At 49.3% G+C, this 24,856-nt stretch overlaps 1 protein-coding gene across 4 annotated transcripts in view; it reads right to left on the bottom strand.

The window, feature by feature from the left end:
- Positions 1 to 1,553: 1,553 nt before the first annotated feature.
- The window catches only part of ELFN1 (extracellular leucine rich repeat and fibronectin type III domain containing 1), a 103,895-nt gene continuing 80,592 nt past the window's right edge, over positions 1,554 to 24,856 (bottom strand). For all 4 annotated transcript variants that reach the window (XM_050317410.1, XM_050317412.1, XM_050317411.1 and 1 more), the window contains one exon: positions 1,554 to 5,128. In XM_050317410.1, the coding sequence (XP_050173367.1) occupies positions 2,309 to 4,699 (2,391 nt within the window). In that variant the 5' untranslated portion in view covers positions 4,700 to 5,128 and the 3' untranslated portion in view covers positions 1,554 to 2,308. The remainder of the gene's footprint in view (positions 5,129 to 24,856) is intronic.

Consider the following 24,856-nt stretch of genomic DNA (forward strand, 5'->3'; position numbering starts at 1 on the left):
GTTCCCTTTCAACCCAAACCATTCTATGGTTCTATGAGGAGGCACTCAGGGTTTGCAAGGGAAGGCTGTCTCAGCTGAAGGGTTTGCTTTGGTCCAGGTGCTACAACTGAGATTTGGGGAAGGACTTGCCATGATGGTACTAAACAAGAGATGGGTGATCCTCAGTTCCCCTCTCCAGGCCCTGCTCACTGCCTGGTAAGCAAGACAGCTCTGGGAGGCTGCATGCTGTGGGCAGTATCTGGGGCACCTGGAGGAGGTGGAGGAATGTGCCTTTGCATAGGCAGAGCAAATCTGTTCCAGGGTAAATTGCCTACCTTTTATTATAAAATCCTGCTAATGGTTTGTTGTCTACACAAATAACCATGGGGAATGAACTCATGCACTTCCCAGCCTGCTCTGTGTCTTCCTGGCTCAGCTCCTTTCTGAACAAACATAACCTTTTGCAAGACTACCTGTCAAAATCGCTTTGAAATATTGAAATAACAGGATGGGATATGGTTTGCTCCTGGGCCCTAGTGCTCATCTGTCAGGACTCAGGATGTCCATCCAAAGAGACTTGTGAGCAGGATGTAAGGGAAAAACTCTGGCAAGCAGCAGGGCCTCACAGGGCAGCATTTGGGGAGCTTATCACCTCCCTATGCTGGGCTCTCACACATTCACCTGGGAGCAGAGCAGTTCCCGGACCCTTGTGAAGCCCCCACTTTGTGTCGGTCATGGGGTAGGTGAGATGTGGGGACCTGTGACTCAGCTGGAGCTGATCAGGGCAAAACTGCATCCTTTGGCCACCAGGGTGGCCTGGGAGTGCCTTCATGGCCTCAACACCTCCCTTTTTTTCCTCACCCCATGAGCAGGGCATCATTTGTGAGTATTATAGAGATGGGGCAAAAAGCTTGGACCAGCACTGGAGAGAAATGGTTGAGGGGCATGTATCTGCTTGGGTGGACCTGAGACAGAGGCACAGAGCCTTTCAGTCTCAGAATTCCAAGGGCTGGCCAGGGGTGTTTCAGTATGGGCAAGCTGTAAATGCTCAATGTTTTCTCCCTCAGCAAAATCACCCTCAATAATGTCTTTCAACAGAGCGCAGCAAGAGGCTTTCTCCTCTAATTCATTGCCATCTCCCCATCTTGAAAGGGAGGGGATAACCCCCCACTCAGTGGCTGATCCTGAGGGCCACCACACCCCAGATACATCTGTTTAAGGGGAGAGACCTTTTAATTTGCAGGAGCAACTCCATTGCATGGTGGCACCTGCTCAACCAAAAGCCCTTAACTTCTTATCCCCTTCCCAGTTCCTGGTGGGGATTGTCTCCCACCTGGAATAAGGTGAGGGATTCTGCTTTTCTGGGTACGTGCCTATTTTTTTCAGTGTACTTGGAAGTGATGAGGACTCAGACACAGACAAAAAGAAATCAAAACCAGACACTTAGAAATCCAAACACTCACCCCCCCCACTCCACAAAATATCCCATCAACCAACCAACCAACAAAAAAGTCCTTCAAACAAAACTCCATCTCTTTCTCTAAAATCCATGATTAAAACCTGGTACAAAGAGGTGAATATAGATATATATATTTTTAGTAGATGTAGTATTGTTTTTTTTTCTCCTCTCTCTTTCTCATTATACAGCAAACATTGCAAATATAGAAATTTTCTCTGTACAATTAACGACTTCGGTTTACAATGCGATGTGTGGTAAAACCTTTCAGTGAGTGAAAATGTGAACGGGCCTTCAACTGGGTAAAAGTCTAAACTGGAAGACTCCGTTTGCAAAAACAGCCCAAAAGATGGAGCTCCTTCTGGTCTCTTTTTTGGTTTTTGTTGCTGTTTTTGACACTGTTGATTTTGGAAAGGAAGGAAGAACACAAACTGTTCACAAAGAATCCACAAAATCACGGAATAGGGACTCATGCAATGCAATATTGGGAAACGCCAGACCTCAGCTCTCTGCCCGCTCTTTCATTTTCATTTTATATTCAATTTTTTCTTTTTTTCTCATTTTTTTTTAAAAAAATCAAAATGAAACAAAACTTTTTTTTTTCTTTCACTCCACAGTTTGTTTGTTCTGCAAAGTTCGTGTTCAAATTTGGTGCGTCTCACCAACGTGAGGACATTTTAATATCTCACTTTATATATTATATAGAATATTTATAGATTTTTCATAATTTGTTCTCTCTTTTATTTTTATTTATTTTTTTTTATTTATTTATTTTTTTATTTTATTTTGTTTCAAAGACAGTCTGAATAAAAATAGCTGCTGCGGATTTCTTTTGGTCCAGTTAGTGTGTTAAGTCATGAGCTATGTGAGGACTCAGGACTTTTGCTGGGCAGAGACGCCCTTCCAGTAGTCTAAGATGTCGTGGAGATCCTCGTCTTTGGCAAACTGGACCTTTTTGCGTAGGGCATGGCCGGCTGCCATATATTCCTCCTCGTCTTTGTGCCGCTTGCGGTTGAGTTTGAAGCGCTCCCAGATGCTGTGCGATGGTTTGCAGGTGTACTCTGGGCTGGAGGTGTAGCTCAGGTTGTGGTACTGAGGCGAGAGCTGGGAATAGGCCAGGTCTCTGGGGCGAGGGCGGGTCAGAGGCTCCAGGATGGAGGGCTTTCTGCCCCCCATGCTGTCGTGCTGCTCCCCTTGGTGCGAGCTGGGGTACGAGTGCCGGTGTTCGCTGTACTGGCGGATCTTCTCCGCCTCTGCCCGCAGGATGGCCGCGGCCGGTGTCACAGTGAGGATGGTGTCGGTGGTGGGGGATGTCTTCTCGATGTATTTGGCTTCTGATTTGTGGCCCGATCCCTCGGAGCGGTAAGACCTGGGGCTCCGTATGGAGCCACTGGAAGAGGTGCTGGAGCGCTTGGGGGCCGCCTCCATGCTGTGGTGCCTCTGGAGAGGGTGGTTGTAGCTTTCCTTGTAGACAGGGGAAAGGAATCCATGTTTGCTGGGGATCTGCTCTGATAAGAGCACCAGCTGAGGCTCCACCGTGGAGACTGCCCCTGATTTCACCCCTTGGAAGGAGGTGGACTCAGATTTCAAGGCATCGATGCAGTTGTTGATGATCTGGTTCACCTTGTCCACCTCCTTGGCAATGGTGGAGATCTCAGCCACAGAGCCCTGGGAGTCGGGCGGCAGGGACAGCTCACAGTCTCGCCTCTCGGGCTGCTCGCCTGTCCTCACCTCCATGTAGTTGCCCTTGGTGGCCTTGGGGGTCTCGCTGCTGTCAATCAGCTTGTACTGCTCAACCTCGCCAGCAGAAGGTAGGTAGGGGATGCGGGTCACTGTCTCCCCGCCCAGGATCTGTCCCTGGGACAGCTGGGTGATGCTGGTGGTCTCCATTTCTGGCCCATATTTCAGCTCGATGATGGTCTTCTTCATGCTGCCAGCAGCCTTTTTGTGCTTCTCCTCCTGCTGGCGCCTCTTCCGGAGGCAGTAATACACGACGCCCAGGACAATCACCATGCCGAAGAGACAGCCCAGGATTGTCATGATGTAATGGGTGGCAGTGGAAGGGGTGGGCACCGACTCCTTGCGGTTGGGTCTGGTGGGCGTGATGGTGACGCAGGTGTGGTTGTACTTGGAGTATTGGTGGACAGAGACTACGCAGTAGGTGTAATCTCTTTGTGCTACTAGGTTGCTCACGGTGATGTTCTCCTCCTTCTTCCTGAGCTTGGTGATCATGGAGGAGAAGCCGTTTTCGAACTGGGAGAGGATGTACATCTTGCTGAAGGGGTAGGGGATCTGCACGGTGAGGACGGCCGAGTTGTGGTTGAGGTGCTTCACCTGGATGTTGGGGCGCACCTCTGTTTCACCGATGGGCGTGAAGAGGGAGAACTGCGGCGTCGTGCCGTCGCCGGAGGAGCACTCCTCCTCAGAGCAGGGGCTTTCGGAGGGCACCGTGGTCACCTGGTACCTGGGAGGGATAAAACGAGGGATCACAGTGTAGGAGCCACCAGTGCAAAGGGACGAGAGCATGCTCAGAGCATTGCGGTAACCAGTCCTGCCTTGGCCTAACAAGTAGTAGCCCATGTAGTCGGGCGGGGAGTCGCACTGCATCCGGTCATAGGTGCGTGTCATGTTGGTGAAAGCCTCCAGCCATTGCAGGAAGCCGAGGAGCTCACAGGAGCAGTAGAAGGGGTTACTGTAGAGTTCACAGACAGAGAGCTTGTTTAGGCCCCGAAAAGTGTTGCTGTCGAGTCTCTGGATCCTGTTCATGGACAGGTCAATGTTCACTATGTTGGGGCACTCCCAGAAGGCATTGGGGGTGACGGTCTCGATGAGGTTGGCCTGGAGATAGAGGTACTCCAGCTTCCCCAGGCCCCGGAGGATGCCCTCGGTGAGGTTCCTCAGTCGGTTGTAACCCAGCTGCAGCACCTGGAGGTTGAACTGTCCTGAAAAGGCACCGTCCTCGATGTAGGAGATCTCGTTCTTCGTCAGGTTGAGGTATGTCAGGTTGCCAAAGCGGCTGAGCGAGGCGTACTGCACGCTCTTGATCTTGTTGTCGTTCAGCCGCAAGTCCACGATGGTGCTGTTGATTTGCTGGGGGATGGACTCGTAGGGGGGCTGGTTTTGGCTGCAGATGGCCAACCAGACGAAGCCCTTGTCCCCCTCGATGAGCCAGCAGTCTGCCCGCACCCCGCCGGCGTGCAGGAGAGAGACGGCCGCCACGTACATGCAGAGGGCTGACGTCGCGGCCCACCGGCGACCTGCCATCTGGAAGGGCAGCACGGAGAGGGGGCTCCTGGTCTGTTGGAAGCAGGGAACAGGACAGGGGCTGGGAAGACGTGGGCTAGTGCTTCTTCGGCAGCTTTGCTCGCCTCTCCCTTCTCCTCATGGCTTGGAGACGGGAGGGAGGTGTCTGTGGAGAAAGCTGACCTCGGTGCCCACGGTACTCGGCAGCCACCAGCCAGGGGCTGCTACCAAGGCCTGGGTGGCTGAGGCTGGTCCCACATCACCAGGTCTCTGGCATCTCGAGGAGGGAGTCATGAAGTGCGGAGGAGTCCCTCTGGCTCAGAGACAAGCCTTCCTCTCACTTTTTATAGTACATCTCCTCGTTTTCTTTTTGCTGCCCATCGCGGCGCTGGTCCCCATCTCCATGTGCCTCCGTGGGTTTGGCTTCCCCTGCTCAGTCCCTCGGCTCACCTGCTCGAAACAAAACACAAGCACAAACTAAACACAAAGAAAAGACAGCATTCAGAGGAGCTGGGATGCATCCAACTACTCTCCTAAAGTTAGGCACTTGCCTTCTCACTCTGGCTACCATCTTTCAAGGAGCCTTTTGTTTATTTGGCTGCCACTGGTGGCACTTGGCAGTACAAGGGGAGATGGTCACTGACCACCTCTGAGCCCCTGTCTAGCATCACATTTGAGGCAGTTGAGAGACCAACACACATCCAGCGTGCTGTTAATCTGACCTATTTAGGTGTCTACCTTACAAGGAGAGGAGTGATGCCCCAGAAGTGTCTGTTCCTCTCCACTGAGAGCAGATGAAGTCTAGACAAGTCGCTCTGATGTAGATTTGATGCTGCAGCGTTTTGCTGAGGGGAATCCTGACTGTCTCGCGTGCTGGTGTGCGCAGCAGCAGTGCCCACAGAAGGAGGTGCTGGTTGAGGACACCGTCTCTCTCTGCCTGCACTGCTGGGTGGCATCTGGGATAAAGCCCAGCACTAAGCACTTGTCCTGCTTCTGGGAACCTGAGCAGCAGTTTCAGGGCACTCTTTGCAAAACACACTGGTATGATTGTGAACTATCCAGTGTCCTTGCTCCTGGTTGGGGCTTTCTGCCTTTCTCCAAGACCTCTTTCCTCCTCCGAGGTGAAATGATGCAGAGACATGGAAAACCTGAAAATCATGTGAGGATGATTGTCATGAGGCATTTAAAGGAAGGTGCCACACTCTTGCCCATGTCCAGAAGAAACTAGGTTCTTTTCCAGCCACAATACCAGGCAGCAGAGCAGACCATGTTTCACTGCAGAGATCCCTGTTCACCACTCAGTTTATACCTTGGTGAACAGACCAGTAATAATAAGCAGTAAAACAGTTTATTTGTTCTTTCTGGATTGTGAACAATGAGTCTGTTCCCTGGTGGCACAGTTGGGTTTCCATTTCATGAATAACAAGACCTTCTCTCACGTCAGCTCTTTGCACAGGAGACTTTCCAGCCACCTTGTCCTCCACGTGCTGTCACTGCCCTGGGACGCTTCACCAGTACCTGGAAACCCATTTTGGCAGAGCTGAGTCCTTGGAGCCAGTGAGGAAGGGAAGAGGGAGGCTCTCAGGGCTCCCTGGGAGACCGCAGGTGAGTGCCCCCCCTTACCACCTCCCCAGCCAACAGCAAGACAGGGGCTGCAGTGCCAGACTGAAACACGTCTGCTGCTACATCCCTCCTGGTGTTGGACAACTCAATTAACCTCTCTGCACTCCAGTCTCCTCTCTGGTTCCATGAGATAATGATAGCATTTCACAGGGTGGTGGGAGTCTGAGGCAAAGTGCCCTGAGCTCCTCTTGTTGGGATGAAGATCCCAGCACAAGCGCTGTGCTGCAGGTGGCGACTTTCCCTCTAGATGTGCCTGCTCTTCTCTGCCACAGGAACCAGCCTGATCTCGAGCTCCCCCTGCATCCTGTGAGGGTGCACACTGCCCCTGAGGGTGTGTGAGGAGGGTATTGCCTGCAGAGCCGTAAGCAATGGCTTGCCCCAGTTGTCACTTTGTGTGGCACAGAGGGTGCTTTCCTTGCCCTTGGTGCATGCATCTCCCTGTCCTCCTCCATGGGCCTGTAGATTCCAAGGACCCCTGCAGGCAACAGAAGCACTGCCAAACTGGGCAGCAGGGATGGATGCATCTTGGCATATTCTCTTCAGCAAGTACTTATTCTGTCTCCTCTAGCTCCCATTGTGACCCAGCCATCTTCTCGGGGCAAACTTGTGTTTGGGAAAGCTCTGCAGAGCCAAACCAGCCTTTTCCTTGCAGAGGAAAGTTCGTGTCACTCCACCCTGGGGAGGCTGTGGGCAGCAGCCTTTGTCACAGGACATTAGATAATGGAGTGGTACCATCTGTGAGCAAAGAGCAGAGACAGACCCTCCACAGATCTTGCCAGGCTGATCCCCTACAGCCTTCCCCTATAGGGGAGGCACTCGTGCCTCCCCCATCTAATTGGAGGTGCTGGGAATGAAGAAGAGCAACAGTAAATGACTCAAACACATTCAATAAGGCTCCTGATATGTGTTTTCTTTCCCATATGTTGCCTATCAGATGAGTCCTTTCTGACAACAGAAAGGAGAAAAGGAATTTTATCAGCAGCCCAAGTTTAATTTCAGCTCATTAAAGCAAGCAATTTGCTGGTTTATTTGCTTTGCAAAGTGTGAATAAAATGACAGCATTAAGGAGATGTGAGAGAGGAAAGAGGGGCTAATCTCCCTTTTTATTAGACTGCCAGGACATGACTGGGGAGTGGAGAAGTGGGTCTTGTTGCTTTGCACGGAAGACAAAGTTGTTCATTTTGTTGGCTTCTGAGAGCCCCGTTCCCAGCACCGTGGTGTGTGTGGGTGTGTTCCTGAGCGTGTGTGCTGCGACATCAGCCAAGCACTGAGCATCCCGCGAGGCAGGACGGAACAGGGGCAACTCACCGTGGTTCCCCACTCATCTCCCTGTAACAGCAGACAACAGACATCAAGGAGGTGTCTCCTTCTTCCCTTTTCTACCTTTTACCTCACCTCTAATCTCTCTTGCCTGTTTGTTTCTGCTCCTGAAATCCCAGGCTTGATTCTGGCTGGTTAAAACAGGGCAGCCGGTTGGCTGAGGAGCCTTTGCTTTCCCTGACCTCCTGTAGCTGGGACATGGCTCTGAAGAGCAGGGGAGAGATCCTCATGCCTCTTCCCAACAGACTGGATAAAAATCAGTAAGAAAATCCAGTTGTTTAACCCTCCTGCCTGCCTTACTGTCTTCACCCATCTGTCCTGGGTTTATTCTCCAGGTAACCCAACTGCACATCACTTTTCCCAGTCCTCTGACCCTCCACAGTGCTGCTTAGGAAAACCTGAGAACAAGCCACCTACAACTCTCACATGAAAAACAGCAAGGAAAGTGGAGATTTGGGGGTCTCCTTCACTATTTGAGAAAGAAGCAAAAGAGAAGAATGAAGACAGTGTGGAATAACAATTATTTAAAATGATGGATTTCATCTCAATTAGAGATTAAATCCATCCTGAACTGTGGCACCACAACAACGATGACAATAGGCCACACCTGTGGCAACACCATGGTACCCACATTCCTGCACAGTTACCTGTGCCCTGAAGAACTGGCTGTGTTTCACTTTCCTTCTGCTCTCAGAAGGCAGAATGGCTTGACCAGCTGAGTTTATGTGTCTGACAGAGGCCAGCAAAGGGGCACTGGCAACTCCCTCACTCCTTGTTGCTCCTGCACATTGCCTCTGATATCCAGTATCCCTGTTGGAGCCCAGATCCATGTTTCTCCATGCTGATCCTCAGCCCTGACTGTAATACACTGTCCCCCTACCCATTCCTGCTTCTCCAGCCCTGATCCCTGTCAACAACCCAGTGGCAAAGAGGGACTGCTGGGATTTTGTGATGCCCATGAGTCTGCAGCCTGCACTGGATGAGCTGCAGCATCCTCATCCTGGCTGAAAACCCACAAGGGTGGTGGAAGAGAGGTGGAAAGGAAAAGGCAAAGCTGGAGCTCCAAAAACCAGTGCGGGCTGGCTGGGAACTTTTTACTTCCATTTCCCGACTAATGGCATCTTGGAAAATTAAACCAGAGCAGCAGCTGCAAGGAGGCAAACAAAGCAGCCGTGGGGGGTGGGGAGGGAGAGGGAGAGTGAGCTGGCACTCAGTTCCTAATTTTGTTATTCTACTGAATGAGTTATTTCAAACTGTGGATTACATTTACTGAGGGAAGGCAAGGAGCCAGATTAACATGCGTGTGTGTGTGTATACACACATACACTCACCAGTGCTCCTCTCCTTGGCATTCCTGCACCTCCAGAACTTTCTTTTCCCTAGCTGCTCCATCTCCAGCTTCTCTTAGACCCTGTCACAGACACCTGGGCTGTTTTATCAAAAAAATGAAGGATCCCCATTACAGTGAGAGCCATAGGAAAACGGGAGTGGTACATCACAAATGATAAATATTCAGCCACCCAAAAAGTGCAGAGGGAAAATTCAGCTAACAGGCACCAAATTTTACAATGAACCTTAGCTCTTCATTCTGCATCAGAGAAGGTGAGGAGGCAGCTCTAAGATGGCAGATAAAACATTTATTAGTGATGAAATCACTCCTAATGGCTAATGTCCATCCTGTATATGCCAGGTGGGGAAAGGAGGCATCCAGGCAGGTTTTTCTCATCAGTAATATTCCTGGTGTTTAATCCATCACCTCCTGCCAGGTGCTGTTGGTCAGAATCACAACCACTCTGAATAATAAAGAAGCTCAGGCATGTAAAATTCAAGTTCATTTTATATCCAGAGCTCCTGATATTAATATTACCTCCTCTGACAGGGTTTAGGCAGCATTTTGTGCATCCCAACCTTATTCCCAAATGTGTTAGATAATAGAGTTCTCCAGTCAATTCTACTCTCTCTCCTGCTATTATTTATTATTTAAGAAAAACAGGCAAGGGAGAAGAGATATGTTTTCCACTGAGGTTTGAAGAGAGATGAAGAAGGAATGAAGCAGAGAGGTAAAGGGGGGGCTGAGGGACAAGTGCCCAGCATCACATAAAGGATAGCTTTTACTGAGACTTTGGGAGGTCACAGACTGTATGACAAGTATCCAAATGGGAGGGATGGTGAAGAGGTAACTTTTCTGGGAGACACTGGGAGAAACAAAGAGAAATTACAAGCTTGGTCTCTATATAGGGGCATTATTAGTACCAGCACATAAACACTCATGGGCTCTCTATGGTGCTGGGAACAATCTCTCCTTAGGTTGTTCCTATCCAGCAAAAAGTTATTCTGGTGTAAAACACACTTTCTGAAAAATTAAACCCTGGGTGGAAAAGCTGTGATCTTTATTTGAAGTTGATATTCAGGCCAGTTTACTGTAACAGTAAACGTGGGTGCTGCAATGTCTGAGAGGAACCCTAGTTCTGAGCCATCGTGCCTCTACCAGCCAGGCTGAGGCCAGACCTGCAACCTGGGAATGGCCAGAAAAGGCCTGTTTGAACAAACATTTTTAAGAACCTTTTGTTTTACAGCAAAATAAATTCTGGGTTAAAATGACAATATTTTCAAGACAGGTTAGCTCTTGGGATTTCAGAAAATACAACTCTTCTGCTTTTCAGTCAGCTGCAGTCTGAAGTCATTGACATCCATCTCATGCTGCTTATTTTCCAGGGTCTGTTGAGATGACAACCCTATCCCACGCTGCTGTGGACCACTGAGCAGAATCCTCTGCTGAGTTTAAGTAAATGTATAAATGATCTTCTTGGTGAACAGCCTCTTAAGCCCAGCTGGGTTACCTGTGCATTAAACCAGCCTTCTGAAATATCAGCATGGGCAGATATGAAATGTCAGCTCCAACCAGTAACAGTGCAGCTGAGACCTCAAAGAGCTGAGGAGTGTGATGAGAGGGACAGAGTTAGAGGAAGGTGAAGAGGAAAAAGATTTTAGGAGATGAAGAGAAGTAAGAGCTCTGATCAGGTACAACATTAGCGATGAGAAAGGTGTGTTTCCATGGCAGAAAGCCTCCCTAACACTTGCTTGGTGGAATTTTACTTAGAAATAATCAGTCTGAATCACAGCTCCATTATGGGATGGTTATGCTGACGTTAAGCTGGGGGAAAAGCAGAGGTCTGCTGTGGAAGCAGGACTCCTGTTTTCCCCTGTAAGTAGTGCTGAAGATCAAAGCCTGTTTTTCCAGCACCAATGCAATGGAGGGAGTCAGCCCCACGTGGGGAAGTGGAGACACTGGTGTTCCTTGGCACCAGCAATCTGAACTGTGCCTTGTCTCTGCTGCATTGTCATCCTCACTCATCTTTGCTGCTGTTTGGAAGAGATCTTTGCTGCTCTTTTACTGCCTTTGTTCATTAATTCATTTTTGCAGGAGGCCTGATAACCCTTTGCATCCCTGATGGGATGGTATCTGGTGGTGGATCTGTGAAATGGTCAGCTTTGTTAGAAATTATTTTCAGAGGTGCGAGTGTCTTGTCTTCTCTGATTTTTTATGGTTGTGTGTGCAAAAGAACACTTTCCTCTCTGTCCTTCTCTTCCCTTGGGAAGGGATCTGAAATAACAGTGTGTCTCTGGCCAGTGCCTACATCAGTCACAGTTTCCAGGTGGACTTTACTGCTGAGTTTTGGCAGAAGGACAAGAAAATATACATCATGTGTAAGACTTCATGGTAATGATCTGTGATCTCTGGGTAGGCAGAACAGAATTTACCTTTTCATCAGCACATGTCCTGCCCACAGGATGTGGCTGTGCTGTAGGCAAATACCTCTGTTGACCTCTGGAAGCTGTTCCTCACTTGCCCACCTTTGAAGCTGGTCCTGCTTCTCTGGTTGGAGATTTCCAACTTAAGTTATCTTGTGGTTGTAATGATCTAGCTCTTGTTCTTTGGAGTTGAGGAGCCCAGCTTAAGGCTGGACCCTCTGGCTGTCCACTTTCTGAAGGGGGTTTCTGCCCAGATATAGCAGTATCTGGCAAGCCCCAGTGCCCTACAAGCCTAATTTTAGCTCAATGCTGCAGGCTGGCTTCTTGTCATGGGCTAGGAGAAGGTTAATGATTATCTGGGCAGCACTCCAAAACCAATCTAATGTTTATTCAGGATAACAGCATTGCAGAGGAAACCAAGCATGACCACCTTCCACGCACGGCTTACCCAGCACGGCCCCACTCCTGCACATGGCTCTGCTGGAGGAGCTCAGGTTTGTCAGCTCTTGGAGGAGGGGCCCTCTTCCCCTTCCCTAGGTCAAGACAGGTCCTCATCAACATTTGCAGCCCTGCCTTCTTAACCCAAACAGATGCTGTGTTTCTACAGGAAAACACTTTACCAGGCTGTGGGTCTGTTGTTTCAGCAGTGGAAATATGCACTCACCCTTCCTGGTAAATTTTTATAGGACACTCCTCATGGGTCAGATACCCATGCTACAAACAAATATCCCTTTATTTGGAATACCCCCCACCTGTAGGGAGGCAAATACACAATTTACTTGGGGTTGCCCTTGTGTCCCTCAGGGCTCCATGAAGGGATTGGTTATAAGCTGTAAAGCCTGAAGGGCTGAGGTGTGTTGTGCCAAGGGAAAGACCCTCCTCCAGCAGTGAGTAATCACAGGCACACATGGCCCAGGAGGGCTCTTGATGCTTCCCTCGGGGTGCAGGAAAAATTGTAGATAGCAAAAAAGGGTTTTCTGAGAGAGCCCTGAGGTGCTGGTACTGGCATCACCATCAACAGTTGCAAAATAGCTGGTTCTCACTGCCTTTGCAGGCACACTGAGAGGCACATTGTGAGAACATCTATTTACTAGGGTCTCTGGAGAATGCTGGGAATGCACTTCCTACTACCTGAAATGGTCAGGGAGATGGCCGGGCAGCCAGATGGCCATATGAATGTGGAGCTGATATTAATGTCTCATTTGATTATGTTTACAGCATGATTAAAAGGCTCCTAGATTCCTGAGCAGGTATCTTTATTACGTTAAGTCTAAACAGAACAAAAACTTGGCTCCTCTGTGGACTTGGCTGGTTAAACCTGATGCCAAGCAGTGATTTCCCACTGAAGTATGCCCATGCACTGGTGGGAATAAGCAAAGCCCATCTTTGTCCATAGAGGATACTCAGCTACAGGTATCAGGGGACCACTGGATCTCCTCTATGGTGCCAACAAGCCTAAAGCCCAACCAAATGCCCTCTTGCCCAAAAATGTGTGGGCAGATGCAGAGAAGCTTGGAAAAAATGGGTCACGCCCATGCCAGGCTCCATCCAAAAGAAATTTTTCATCTTGACACATGGCTAATGCCAAGCTGCTGATGGAGAAGCAGAAGTGGGAGCTATTGGTGTGTTAGCACCCAAAAGCCCTTCCTCAACATATCTGTCCCTCAGCAGGGTCTGGGGCCATGGTCTGGACCTCTGTATTTCCCTGCTTGTTCAGAAACCTCTGAAAGATACGGAGAATGGAAAGAAACTTTGAAGTCCAAGACAACAGAAGCAGGGAGCCATGCCAGCATTTGGACTGCCCGTCCTTTTCATAAATATTTCCTGTGGAGGTTACCCAAGCTGAGAAAGCAAGTGAACCCAAAACACCCACCCTCTCTGGAGGAATGGAGTTTATCGTTAATAATCTACTGCTAAAAGGGTAACATCTGTTTTGGACAAACTGTAATGAGATTTAAACCCCAGGTGGAGGGAGGACTTCACAGTAATAAATGACTCTCTGTATGTCTAAATAGTTTTAATTTTTTTTCTGGCAGAAATAGCTGCTTTTCACCTCAGGCTTCTTTTTGCCAGCTCTTTTTGTTTAATGATTGCTATTAATTTCCAGGGTGGCAGATGGATTTTGGGCTGGTATAGTCTGAAATGAGGAAAAACAGTCCATGAAGGTGTGAGCTTGCCATGAAAGTGTGCACAGGTCACACATGCTGGTGCGATGCCATGTGGGGGAGTTTGCTTTCCAAGGGAACTATTGCTTCTCACTATCTGGGATGTTTGAGCATCTCTCAGTGATAAAGGAAGCTGAACTGAGGTTTTTGGTCACTCGTTTTAGCTCTACCTGTTTAGACCTTCATTTAACAAATATGCTGATTTCAGCAAGAGTTTGTGAGGAATTGAAACCAGCACCAAGTGCTTTGCTAAACCCAAGCTGGAGTGAGCTGGAGAGCAGCACATGGTCTCCAGAACATGGAAAGAGCTCCCTGCCCATGGCTGGATGGTGCCAGGTGATGAGGATTCCTCCTTGGGCGTGAAACAGACATTTTTTCAGTGCTTTTCCTGTGTTGTTTGGATTCTTTTATTTGAACAGTGTGGGATGCTCTGAATAGATCATCCTTCTCCATGGTCTGGCTGTGGTGATAAGTGGGTGCTGTTGAACCCAACACACTCTGCCAAGATCCTAGGGCCCAAAGGACCACTTTCTTTATCCTCTTTCCCACCACCTCCTTCTCAAGAAGCCCACAGAACTAATTCCAATTAGTGCTACAGTGCTCTGGAGTGCCCTCCTTTCTTTTTCCCTGTTGTGGAGCACCTCTGGATTTGGCTCAGGATGCAGATGTGAAGGACACATGGGTGGTCAAGTGAGAAGCTGGGTCCAGGAGGTGTGGTTGATGATGGCAGCACCCTGTGGCCAGGCAGCTGTCCCAAGACAAGAGCAGGGCCAAGCACAGGGAAAGGAGGGAGGGGTTTAGTTGACTGGGACTGGGTGAGCCCCAGGAATGGAAGAAAGGGGGTAGAGATAGAAAGTGCAGCATCTCAGGTGATGCAGATAATCTCCTTTAATCTCCTGCTCAAAATAACCCAAAGTCAAGTAAAGGAGGGATTACAGGGCCTAAGCCACTGTTATTACCAGGGTGTAACAGCCTTAGGTTGCCTCTGAAGGGCTCCTGAGGAGGAAGAGGAGCTGCAGAAAATACTGGCCTGCTGGAAATGCCTCCCTGGTGAGGGTGACTGGGTGGGCTGGGGACCCTCCTGAGGTAGCCCAAGGAGAGTGGGGGCTGCAGGGTGGGCAGCTGCTTGCAGAATCAGGACCTACACAGGGACCTGGTCCCAGGGGAGTAACTGTCTTAGATGCCCACTTGTCACCTTGTCTTTGCTGATGGGTTTATTCTTAGTGCAGGATCCGAAGTGGCTTTATAGCCATTAATTATCCTAATGGGGAAGCAGTGCCCGTGAAACCCATTTTACAGATGAGAAACAGAGCCCACGAGGAGGTAAATGACATATCAGGTGCTGGGGCAGAGCTGGAGTGAGGTAGTGAGTCCCTGTCCTCCTACCTCCTTCCAATTTTAATGGGCCTTTCCTTGGATGAGTGTTCCCAGTAGCCATGAGGCACTGGTAGGCTGAAGGCATCTCCTGCCCTTTGCCAAAAAGCCAAAAAGCTTGGCTGCTGTGCTGCTGCCAGAGAAAACTGAACTGCAGAGCCCTATTCATCAGCTCCTGGCGATGTCTACAAGATATCAGCAGCACAGAGACGGTGTGAAGCGGGATTGCATTGGGGAGGGAGCAGAGCATGTTCATTTTAATGAGCTTGTCCCTGCCTAAAGGAGAGAGAAAGCGAGAGGCCAACCTGGTTTAATAAACTCTAGCATGCGGATTTAATCAGATGGATCATTGTTCCCCAGCACAGGGATGAATATATTAAAAAAATGATTCAAACTTTTCCTCTTTGTTTTTCATTTGTATTATGTGCTGTGGTGTGATAAAACATCCTGGGGCCAACTTGCAAGGCAATAAAAGAGACTGTGGAGGAGAGGAAGACGTTGATCCATGCGAGCAAGCACAAGCACCGTGGGGAGGGAGGCTGCTGGCAGGCAGGGCTGGAAGTGAGGGGCTGCAGCATCCTCAGCCCCCATCAAAGCCCCAGAGAAGATGTGGTTATGGGGGCTGACCTGGTGTCAGCTCCTTTTCAGAGATTTGAGGTGACTAACAGGAGTTTAGGTCCAGTGCTAAAAGCAGTCCTTGGTCAAGCGTGAGACCTCCATCTCTCTACAGAAAGGCCTGAGCACAAGCATATCCCCATGCTCCTACCCCAGGAGGAGAAGAGGACTCACTGAGTTCTCAGCTTTCTTTAGGGACACCAGCAGGGGCACTGGTGGTGTTTTTCGGGGCTAAATAATACTGGCTTTTAAGGGAATGGTGCAAGAGGACAAAGTTTTCTCTGGACTCTTCCCTTCTCCTTCACTTCATCACTGCTTCTCCATTGCACTACGTGTCAGGCAGTGCAGAGCGGGGTCCTGGGTGCTGCTAATTAATTTAGGGAACAAAACAGCTCTGGTTGCAAAGCTGCAAACTGCATGGCAGGAAGGCAGAAGCTGTATTATGGGGCTCTGCTACTGCTCCCTGTGTGAAGGCCACATCCCTGTGCCTCTGCCTGTCCCTGGGGACAGAAGGCATTGCACCAAGGCATGGGAGGGTCTTGATCCAGCACAGCAAAGAGTAAAGTGGGTCTGCAGGCAGCCCAGATAGGATTGTGTTGGTGTGAGCCTCAGCAGTGCATGGCTCTGGGCTTGCAAGGCTCTTGCTGTGTGGGTGTGAATAAAGCCAGCTTAGATAAAATAGTCTTCTGTACTAAATCCTGGACAGACCACCTGGAGCTGTGCTCAAAGACAGACCTCAGGGGCCTCCAAGGTGCCTCCATGGAATTTACCTCCTTTGCCCTGCCCAAGCTCTCTGTCCTTGTCTCAGGCTTAGATAACCTCCAGTCCTTGCGTTGCTCACTCTTTTCTGGTCTGTCAGGCTGTGTGCCCCCTGAGACATCGGGAATTGGCTCTCCAAGGCTGAGACAGGGCACCCAGCTGGGTTTAATCACTCTCTCTAACATCAAAGCCAGAGCTGCATTGATGCATAGTGAGACAGCCTTGGGAGAAGGGACAGTCCCTGGTAGATTATGGATGGACATCTAAAGGTAGCCCAGAGGTGTTTTTGGAAAGGGGCTACAGGGCCTCCTGCCATGGAGCAAAGCTGTGCCTGACACATTTGCAGCCTGGCTCTAGGACAGAGGCTGGGTTTGTGGGGAGAACCCAGTGATGGCTCTTGGTTTTGTTCCCCCCTTCCTTTAGGATGGACCACCTCCATCAGCAGCTGCAGGGTTTAGAGGAGGGGAAAAAGGGTATCATCTACTTCCTTTGGAAAGATTGCTTTAAATTTTGCCATTGACCCTCTCACTGAAAAGTCACTTACGACCACTTGGTGTTAAATATTACCAACTTTGGCTTCTAACACACCACCATTTTACTGCTTCATTACTTTATCCATTACTGCTCATAAACACTAATAAATAATCCTATTTTCGTTCCCACCATTGTTTAAGTGGTCATTAATTGTGGTTTATATGCTGTCTTTGTGTATTTGTGTACGATAGCTTCTTCATGATTCCTTGATTAACTGTGATTGATTGTGTATTTTAAAATCAATTAAAAGTTTCAACTCTAAAAGGTAGAGTCTTTAGCAGTAATGCTCCGAGACATTGCCATTTATAATGGAGCTATTACAGTGCTGGGATCCATTACTGTGGCATGATGTGATCTTTATTTTCCAGATCTGTGCAAATCCGTATGTACGTGAGTATGCTCATGTCTGTGTCTTTTACATGCAAGTTACACGGTGGGAAGAGCATGCAGAGTATGGGAAAGAGTCCCAGCTTCTCCCAGAGTTGCTGGACACATAAGGTGGGCTGGCTTTTGTGGGCAGCCAGGTATTACCCACTCCCTTTCTTATGACACAAATGCAAGGGCTGAGCCCCAGGACCCCATTATTTCCATGCTGACGTGACAGTATTGTGTGTTTATTTTCTATCTATAAAAAGAGGTGCTGCTGCCAATACCCTCGGCTGAACAGGGCCACAAAGCAGGATGTGTGTCCTGTCCTTCTGCCTTGCTGTCTCAGGGAAATGTTTCTGTGCCTTGGTGGGGTGGAGGTGGGGGATACATGGGAAGGTAGAGGTGGCTGTGAAGGCAAATGTTTGTGGTGGTACTGATACACTGCTGATATGATGGAGGAGGGGGAGGGCATCCACCACCTGGGCACCAGGGCACGTGCTGGAGCTCAAATCTCTGCCCTGTATCACGTCATGCCTGTACTTTATCAGTGCTCAGCTCCTCATACTGCTGTTGTACTGGTAAAATGTGTGTGTCCAGCACAAGAGCAGGAGTTAAATGGGGTTAACACCACGCTCTTGTGCTGCCTTGCCCTGTAAACCTGAACCCTACGTGCTGATGCCTCTCTGCACCCTGTGACTCCAAAGCATCACTGCCCAAGCAGCTTCTTGTGGCCTGTGCGGTGAATTAGGGGTGAGTAAACCACTCAAGAGATTTTGTGCAGGTGCTCTGAGGTGGGGGAGCAGATCCTCAAGGACCAGTGGGAAATCAGGCCCTTGTAATTGACCCCCAGCTTGTTCCCCATCCTCCTGGATATCTGCCTGCTGCCACGAGCAGGGCCCTCCCAGCCATCTGCCAGCTCAGGCAGAGGATTCCTGTGCACTAATCTGCTCAGAAACATTTGTCACCCACCCCTCTCCCAGCTGCATGCTGTGAAAAATGCCTCAGTGCCCCCAGTGCAGCTGCTGGGAGCACCCGTTAGGGGAAATCACCAGTCTTGTTAAATGATGGGGAGACCATTTTGTGTAAGCTCTGGAATGGGATCACTCTGTCGTATTAACTTGCCCGCTTGCATTGATGTTAATGAAATAAAGAAATATAATGGTTCCAGACTTTTAAACTTCTTATAGCTCAATTTGCATAATGGCCACTGCTACCCTGAACAGGAACTGATCTGTCAAAAAATATTGTTCCAGTCCTCTATCATTCAGCTCAATGGGAGGTGCAGATTGGCCCACAGGAGCTGTTTTTCGCTGATGGAGTGGAGTTTGCCTAGTGCCGAACATAAAAAGCTAATATTGGGATGCAATCCAATATTGTAAAAAAGAAATTGGTCAAAAGTTATAGATCAATAACTGTTAACATGGCTCTATTTTTCAGGCAGATCATGTTTACTGCCGCTGGTGATGTGGAGGCAGGCTCCCTCCCGCTGGCTGAAGCAACTCCATGGGTCCCCCTCAGAGGAGCCTGCGGCTGCCAGTCAAGGCTCAGTTGTCCTGAACAACCCTGTGAGCTTACTATGCTGCCTGGAGTTTCCTGTGCAAGTTTGTTCCCCTCTGCCCTGGACTACAAAAGGCTGGTGAGGGCTGCACCCAGCACCCAGGGCTGGACAGTAGTCCTGTGTCCACCTTCCTGCATGACCCTTAGCTGTGAGTCCAGGAGTGATGTCAGAGCTCTGAGAGAGCTCCTGTGAGACAGATCATGTCTTGCTTCTCAGTGCCTCAGATCTCCAGCCCTTGATGCCCTACAGCAACTCTACTTGATGCCTTAGATTGTCACCCCCTGATTACCTAGACCTCTGCTCCTCCTTGCCCTATATTGATGCTCCTTGATTATCCACATCTCTGTTCTTTGATGCCCTAGATCTCTGCTCCTTGATTACCTACATCTCTGCTCCTCCATGCCCTACATCTCTTCTCCTTGATTATCCAGATCTCTGCTCTTTGATGCCCCAGATTTCTGCTCATCAGTGCCCTAGATCTCTGCCTGCTGTGAAGCCGGTGCCCCTCCCAGCAGATGACTCCTGCAGTGCTTCCAGCTCTTCCAGAGCAACTGGATGGTTTCACCCCTGTGGGGAGCAGGGTGCTGTGTCCCCTCTCTGAAGTGAGCTGAGCATCCCTCCTCTCTGCAGAGGGACTGTTTCTCCCCATCAGTGTGTGTTCAGGGAGTGCAACCCCAAATGCTCAGCTATGATGGGGACAGGGGAGTGAGGAGCCAGCTGAACATCATGAAACAGCATGAAAATGGCCCTTCTGCTCCCAGTGACCTTGGGTTTGTCTCTGATAGCTCATTACAGCCTGCCTTTGATCACTTGCCTCTTCCCCTCTCTTCACTTGGAGATGTTGGAGAGCTTTCCTGACCGATATAATCAAAAAGGACATTTTTACTTCCAAAATATACAACTTAATTAGAACTACGAAGGGACAGAGCAGCCAGTCCATAAAAACACCCACTCTGCGACAGTCTCTGTCCTGACTCTGCAGGAGCTGGGGACAAGAGATGCCTGGTCTTCAGTGGGAGCAGGGTGGTTTCTCAAAAATTAGAAATACCACTCAGGTCCTAGCCAAAAAGGGGTTCTTGCTCTGCATGAGAAGGTTTTATGTGGAAATGCCCTCATCTGCAGTCAAACACATTTTGATGAATTGGGACCCATTGCAAGCCCGGACTGAATAGCTGCAAACAGCAACACAGAGACACTCATCTAAACTACCACCCTGAAAAAGAGCCTTCTGACTGAATGGTCAAATATTCCTCTGTCACCCACAGTCTTGCTTACATACTCACTGAACTGGGACAATTTCCAGCTTCCTAGGACCCTCTCCCCTGCAGGCAGTGAGGCAGGTCCATCCCACAGCATGGGAGGTGTGTGTTTGCATCCAGCTGCCTAACAAACAAGGTCTGGTTGTTCCCATCCCTGCAGCTGCCCCATGAAACAGCTGACATCTTAAAAATTGATGGGGTTCATTTCCTGCCTCTGTGCACTTACTTGAAGAACCAGCCCTGCCATTACCAGCAATGTCCACATTAATTACTATCATAACCCAAGTACCTCTGAATGCCTGGAACGTCTGTCCCAGCAGTGACCTGCGTTTCTCTCCCCTCGAGACCTTTCGCATGACTGGGATTTCCAGCACTGCTGCCTGCAGGAGAACAAAGCTGATGCTGGGATAGCCCCAGGGGAGGAGGATGGCAGTCAGACAGGTCTGCTGACAGGTTGGCTCTGGCTCAGGTTCAGAGGCTCACCTGGAGCATGGCAGGGTAGGGGGGTCCTTCCTCTCCTCCTCCCCTTGCCTCATTGAGCAGTAGATCAGTCATGCCCCATCTCTGGGGCATTGGCTGTTCCACACTGCATAAACGATTTAAATATTAATTGGAGACTGACTCTGTGGCTGGGTGGTGGAAGTGCTTCCTCTGGGATCGTCTGGAGTCCTCACACCGAGTCCCTTTAGGTCTGAGCCCCAGGGACCGGCCTTCAGCTTTCCATTAGTGAGTCCTCCTGAAGAGAAACCTCCAGTTTCTAAGGAAAAAAGTCAAGTTGTGGAAAACCGCCCAGCTCACTCTATACACAGGTCCTGGGGGATGGAGACAGGCTTTTCAATGCTCTGTTGGCTGCAGAAAATTGAAAATCTCATATATTTTGCATAAAATGCTGATTAACCAGTGCTAAATACAAGCATGTCTTAGACCGTGAAAGGACATGCACAAAAGAGATAAAACACTAGAAAATATGAGGCAGTGGGAGTCAGAAACTTAAAGAATCATCAATAAAGCTTCTTCAGCGTGGACTGAATAGCATCCAACCCAAGTATCACGCAGCCTAGTCAGAAGTCTGACCACAAGTGTGCCTTGAATGCATGAACACACCAGAATCAGGACCGACAAACACAAGAGAGCACGTTTGTTCAGGATACTTCATTCCTTCCTTTTGCTCAAAACCTCATGGGAAAACCCAAACCTACAAGCTGTAGTTCCCCAGAAAAAGGTCTACGAATTTATAGCGGGTCACAAGCTGAACACAAAGTATCAGTGTCGCATCAAGAGGCAGACAATGCCCTGGGATATATGAGCTGTAGCATGGCCTGCAAGACTCACAAAATCATCTCTCTTATCTGTTCAGGGCTGGTGAGGTCTATGCTGGAGTAGATTCTGGTATTGGCAGCTCATATCAAAAAGGAGGTGGCGCTGCTGCAGGCAACGCAGAGGAAACAGGATGATCAGAGGTCTACAAAACATGACCTACAAAGGAAGATTGAAAGAACTGGGTTATTTAGCCTAAAAGAGATGATGGAAGAAGAGATGTGATAACAGTCTTCAAGTGCTTAAAAGGCTGCTGCTAAGGGGAAGAGAATAATCTGTTCTTTATGTCCATGGTGGACAGGACAAGAAATAATCGGCTTAAATTACAGCCAGAGAAATCAGGTTAGACTTGAGGACAAAAACGGCTTGTGGAGCCGGGCAGTGGGTTACCTGGGAGGTGGAGGTGCTCTGTCACTAAAAACACTAATGCTGTTTGGGGACAGGTTGGGAAACATCCATGGGGAGAGGGGCTGTCTTGGGGCAGGGCTGCACCTTCCCTATGCCCTTGTGGTGCCTTCAGCATGTTGTCTGGGGCTCCTGGACTGTCCAAAGTGAGATCATCCTGCAGCAGTTGCTTCAGCAGGCTGGACAAATCCCAGGCACTTCAGCTTGTGAGAACTTTCAGGGTAGCAAAATTTGATTTTGTAGCAGATTGGGGGCACAAGTCAACATTTTGGGTTATTTTTCTTGCAGTAAAGAAATACTTCAAAATGGATTTTCTTTTTTCCCCTCATCTTTCAGCCACTCGCTTGCAACACAAACGAAGCGGAGCATCGCAGCCACGCCACACAGACAAGCTGAAATGACACAATCCAAATGAAACCTGTTTGATAATGTCCTTGCTGAAAACGACAATGAAACCAATCTCTCCTCTCCAGACAGTTGGGTGGGGTTGAATCACCAGTTCTGAGTGAATAGTCTTGCCTTGAGATGTTGTTCAGCCAGCTCAGAGGATTGTTGCTACCAGAGAGGCAAAAGGAAAACAAAAACAGGGACCCTTCCAACCCAGCTGTGCCCCACTGGGCAGCAGCTGGTGTGCCAGTGGCCAGGATGGGGGATCCACCAAGGTGTCCAAGAGCAACTCAATCACTTCCACTGCACTGCTGACCCTGCACCTTTGGGCCACAGATTAAGAGATTCTGTGTTCTCCTGAGGACTTATTATTACCCCTGGATTCCAAGAGCAATCCTTTATTTTAAAACCTGCCTCCTAATTCATTTTATATTTACTCATAAAACCTTGGCCAGGGTTTTTGAGAGTTGTGGTTTTTTGGAAAGGCCAAGTTTTAAATGGAGCTGACTCAGCAGAAGTTGACTTGATTGAAGCAGTGCCTGTTTGAGTTTATTCCACTCCTGGGCAGGGTTGGAAACAAAGCAGCAGAAACTGGACTCTCCCCCAGCTTTGTTTTCTCCACAGGTTCTTGGCTGTGTGCAGCAAATGCTACTGCTGACCCACAGAGCTGGAACTGGTGAAGTGGAGGAGAGCAGAAGGGAGCCAGCAGACTCCCTGCTGTATATGCCATATTCTGTTGACTTAAAGTTTAATGCAGCTGAGATGAGAATCAAATAAAAAGAAGAAAGAGGAGGAATAATGAGGAAAAAAATTAAAACCCTGTAAGCAATTAATTTTCAGCTTCACTGCCCAGCATCAGTCTCAAGGAGGGGACTGGGGATGCAACTAATACTTAGTTTATTAAAATATCACTCTGGATACCCCCAGGATGCTTTGGGATAGACAAGCCCTGCCATGGGGAAGATGGTGCCTGTTCCTTCCCACTCTACAACGGGGTCGCACTGGGACTTGGAATCATTTTAATGTAGCCCATGGAGCCAAGCCTGCTTCTGCCTTCCTTTTCCCACACTGCAATCACTTTAGTTGTGCCTGTGGCACAGCCTGGCTTCTGGACATGATGGCAGCACATCTTGCTTGTTTGTGATCATGGGGCAGTGCTGTCCCAAGCAGGTCTTGCTTGGGAGATGAGTGTCTCCTCCACAGCACTAGAGCCTGGCTTTTGTCCTCATGTTCTCCTCCTCATCCAAGAGCTGGAGCTGGAAGGAGAAGATGGATCATGGAGGATGACCAAGCTGCCATGCCAATGTAGCACTGGGGGCTGCAGTGGGATCCTTCAAGGAAAAATTCATTTCAGGCTCAAGAGAAAAGCATAAACGTGCTGAAAGTTCACCATCTTCTCATACCTTGGAGAGTGTCTACTTCTGATGTCCTCGCTGTTATGAGGTGCTTGAGTGACAGCCAAGCTATGAAATACAGCCAAGGGTTTTTGAACTGACAGCTCATTCCATGCACAAGCAAAGCCTGAAAGACAGTCCAGAGCCGCTTAGCAAGAGCAGGCTAATAGCTAAGTACACAGAGGAGACCTAATGAGAACACCGGTATCTTCGAACTCCAGCTTCATTCAGAAAGCCAAGAATACAGAATTGAGTCACTTTGTGTCCGATAGCCATAATGAATGTGCCAGTGGAGATGCCCAGAAAGAATAACACCATAAATTGGCAAGGTGGCAGCTGCATTCATCAGCTCAAACAAGAGCTGGTCATCCATAAAATCCAGCAGTATCAAAGACCAGTTCTTCAGCTCCAATGTTATTTCCACCTTTAAAATATGAATGGGAATACACTTGAAATTTGCCAGCAGCCCCAACAGATGTGTCACTGCTACTAAGAGCCAACACTGGATGGTGATCCAGGGTTTGAAATGCTATTAATTTATTACAGCAAATGCTGAGAAACATCAGGGGATTCGTAATTCCTAAACCCCCGAGTCCTCTGGAGAAGGCAGCGAATGTGTGCCTGGGACATGCATCAGTAATGCTGATCAGGGACCTGTTGAAGTCGAGCACCCTACACCTGGCCTGGAGGTGGGGGGCAGCTTGCACTGGGCAGTGATTTGGAGATACCTTCAGTACAAGCTGCAATGTGGTGCCTGCTGAGCTCATGCTGCAGGGACAACACACAGGACCCTGCTGTCTCCTCCGACGGGGTTTGTCTCCAACCTGCAACACGAGCGCAAAACCACAAGGCAGCCTGCCAGCTGCCATCCTTCCCCCGGGAGCTGGGAAGGAGGGTGAGAAACGTGCTGCAAGTCCCCAGTAAACTCATGCCCAGTCCTGTCTGCTTGCAAGAGCACCCCATCAGCCGTGCCTGTCACCGCAATGGGGTTCCCCCCCACCACGCCAATCCCCGTGAGAGGCAGCGCGGTGTTATCTTTGCCTGCCACCAGCACCACTGCTGCTGTATTTACCAGGGAGTGATTTGTGCAGGGAGATAACTTCCCTCCAGGATCGCATCCTGCCTTCCCCTGTGCAAAGGGATGGGACTCCCGCTGTCACTGGACTCTGATATCCTTCCCGGAGGGAATTGCTGGGTGCAAGGGGGGTTTGCTCGCCCCAGAGTGGCTCACAGTGCAGGGAGAGGAGCAGCGAGTCTCTGGTGAGGGCTTTTTTTTTCCTCCTCTGCAGGGGAATAAGGGTGATTTGAAGCCCATGGGCTTCCAAGAGTTGTGCAGCATTATTTCT

Source organism: Myiozetetes cayanensis, unplaced genomic scaffold (assembly GCF_022539395.1).
Source record: "Myiozetetes cayanensis isolate MyiCay16 unplaced genomic scaffold, myiCay2020 scf20-37, whole genome shotgun sequence".
NCBI lineage: Eukaryota > Metazoa > Chordata > Aves > Passeriformes > Tyrannidae > Myiozetetes > Myiozetetes cayanensis.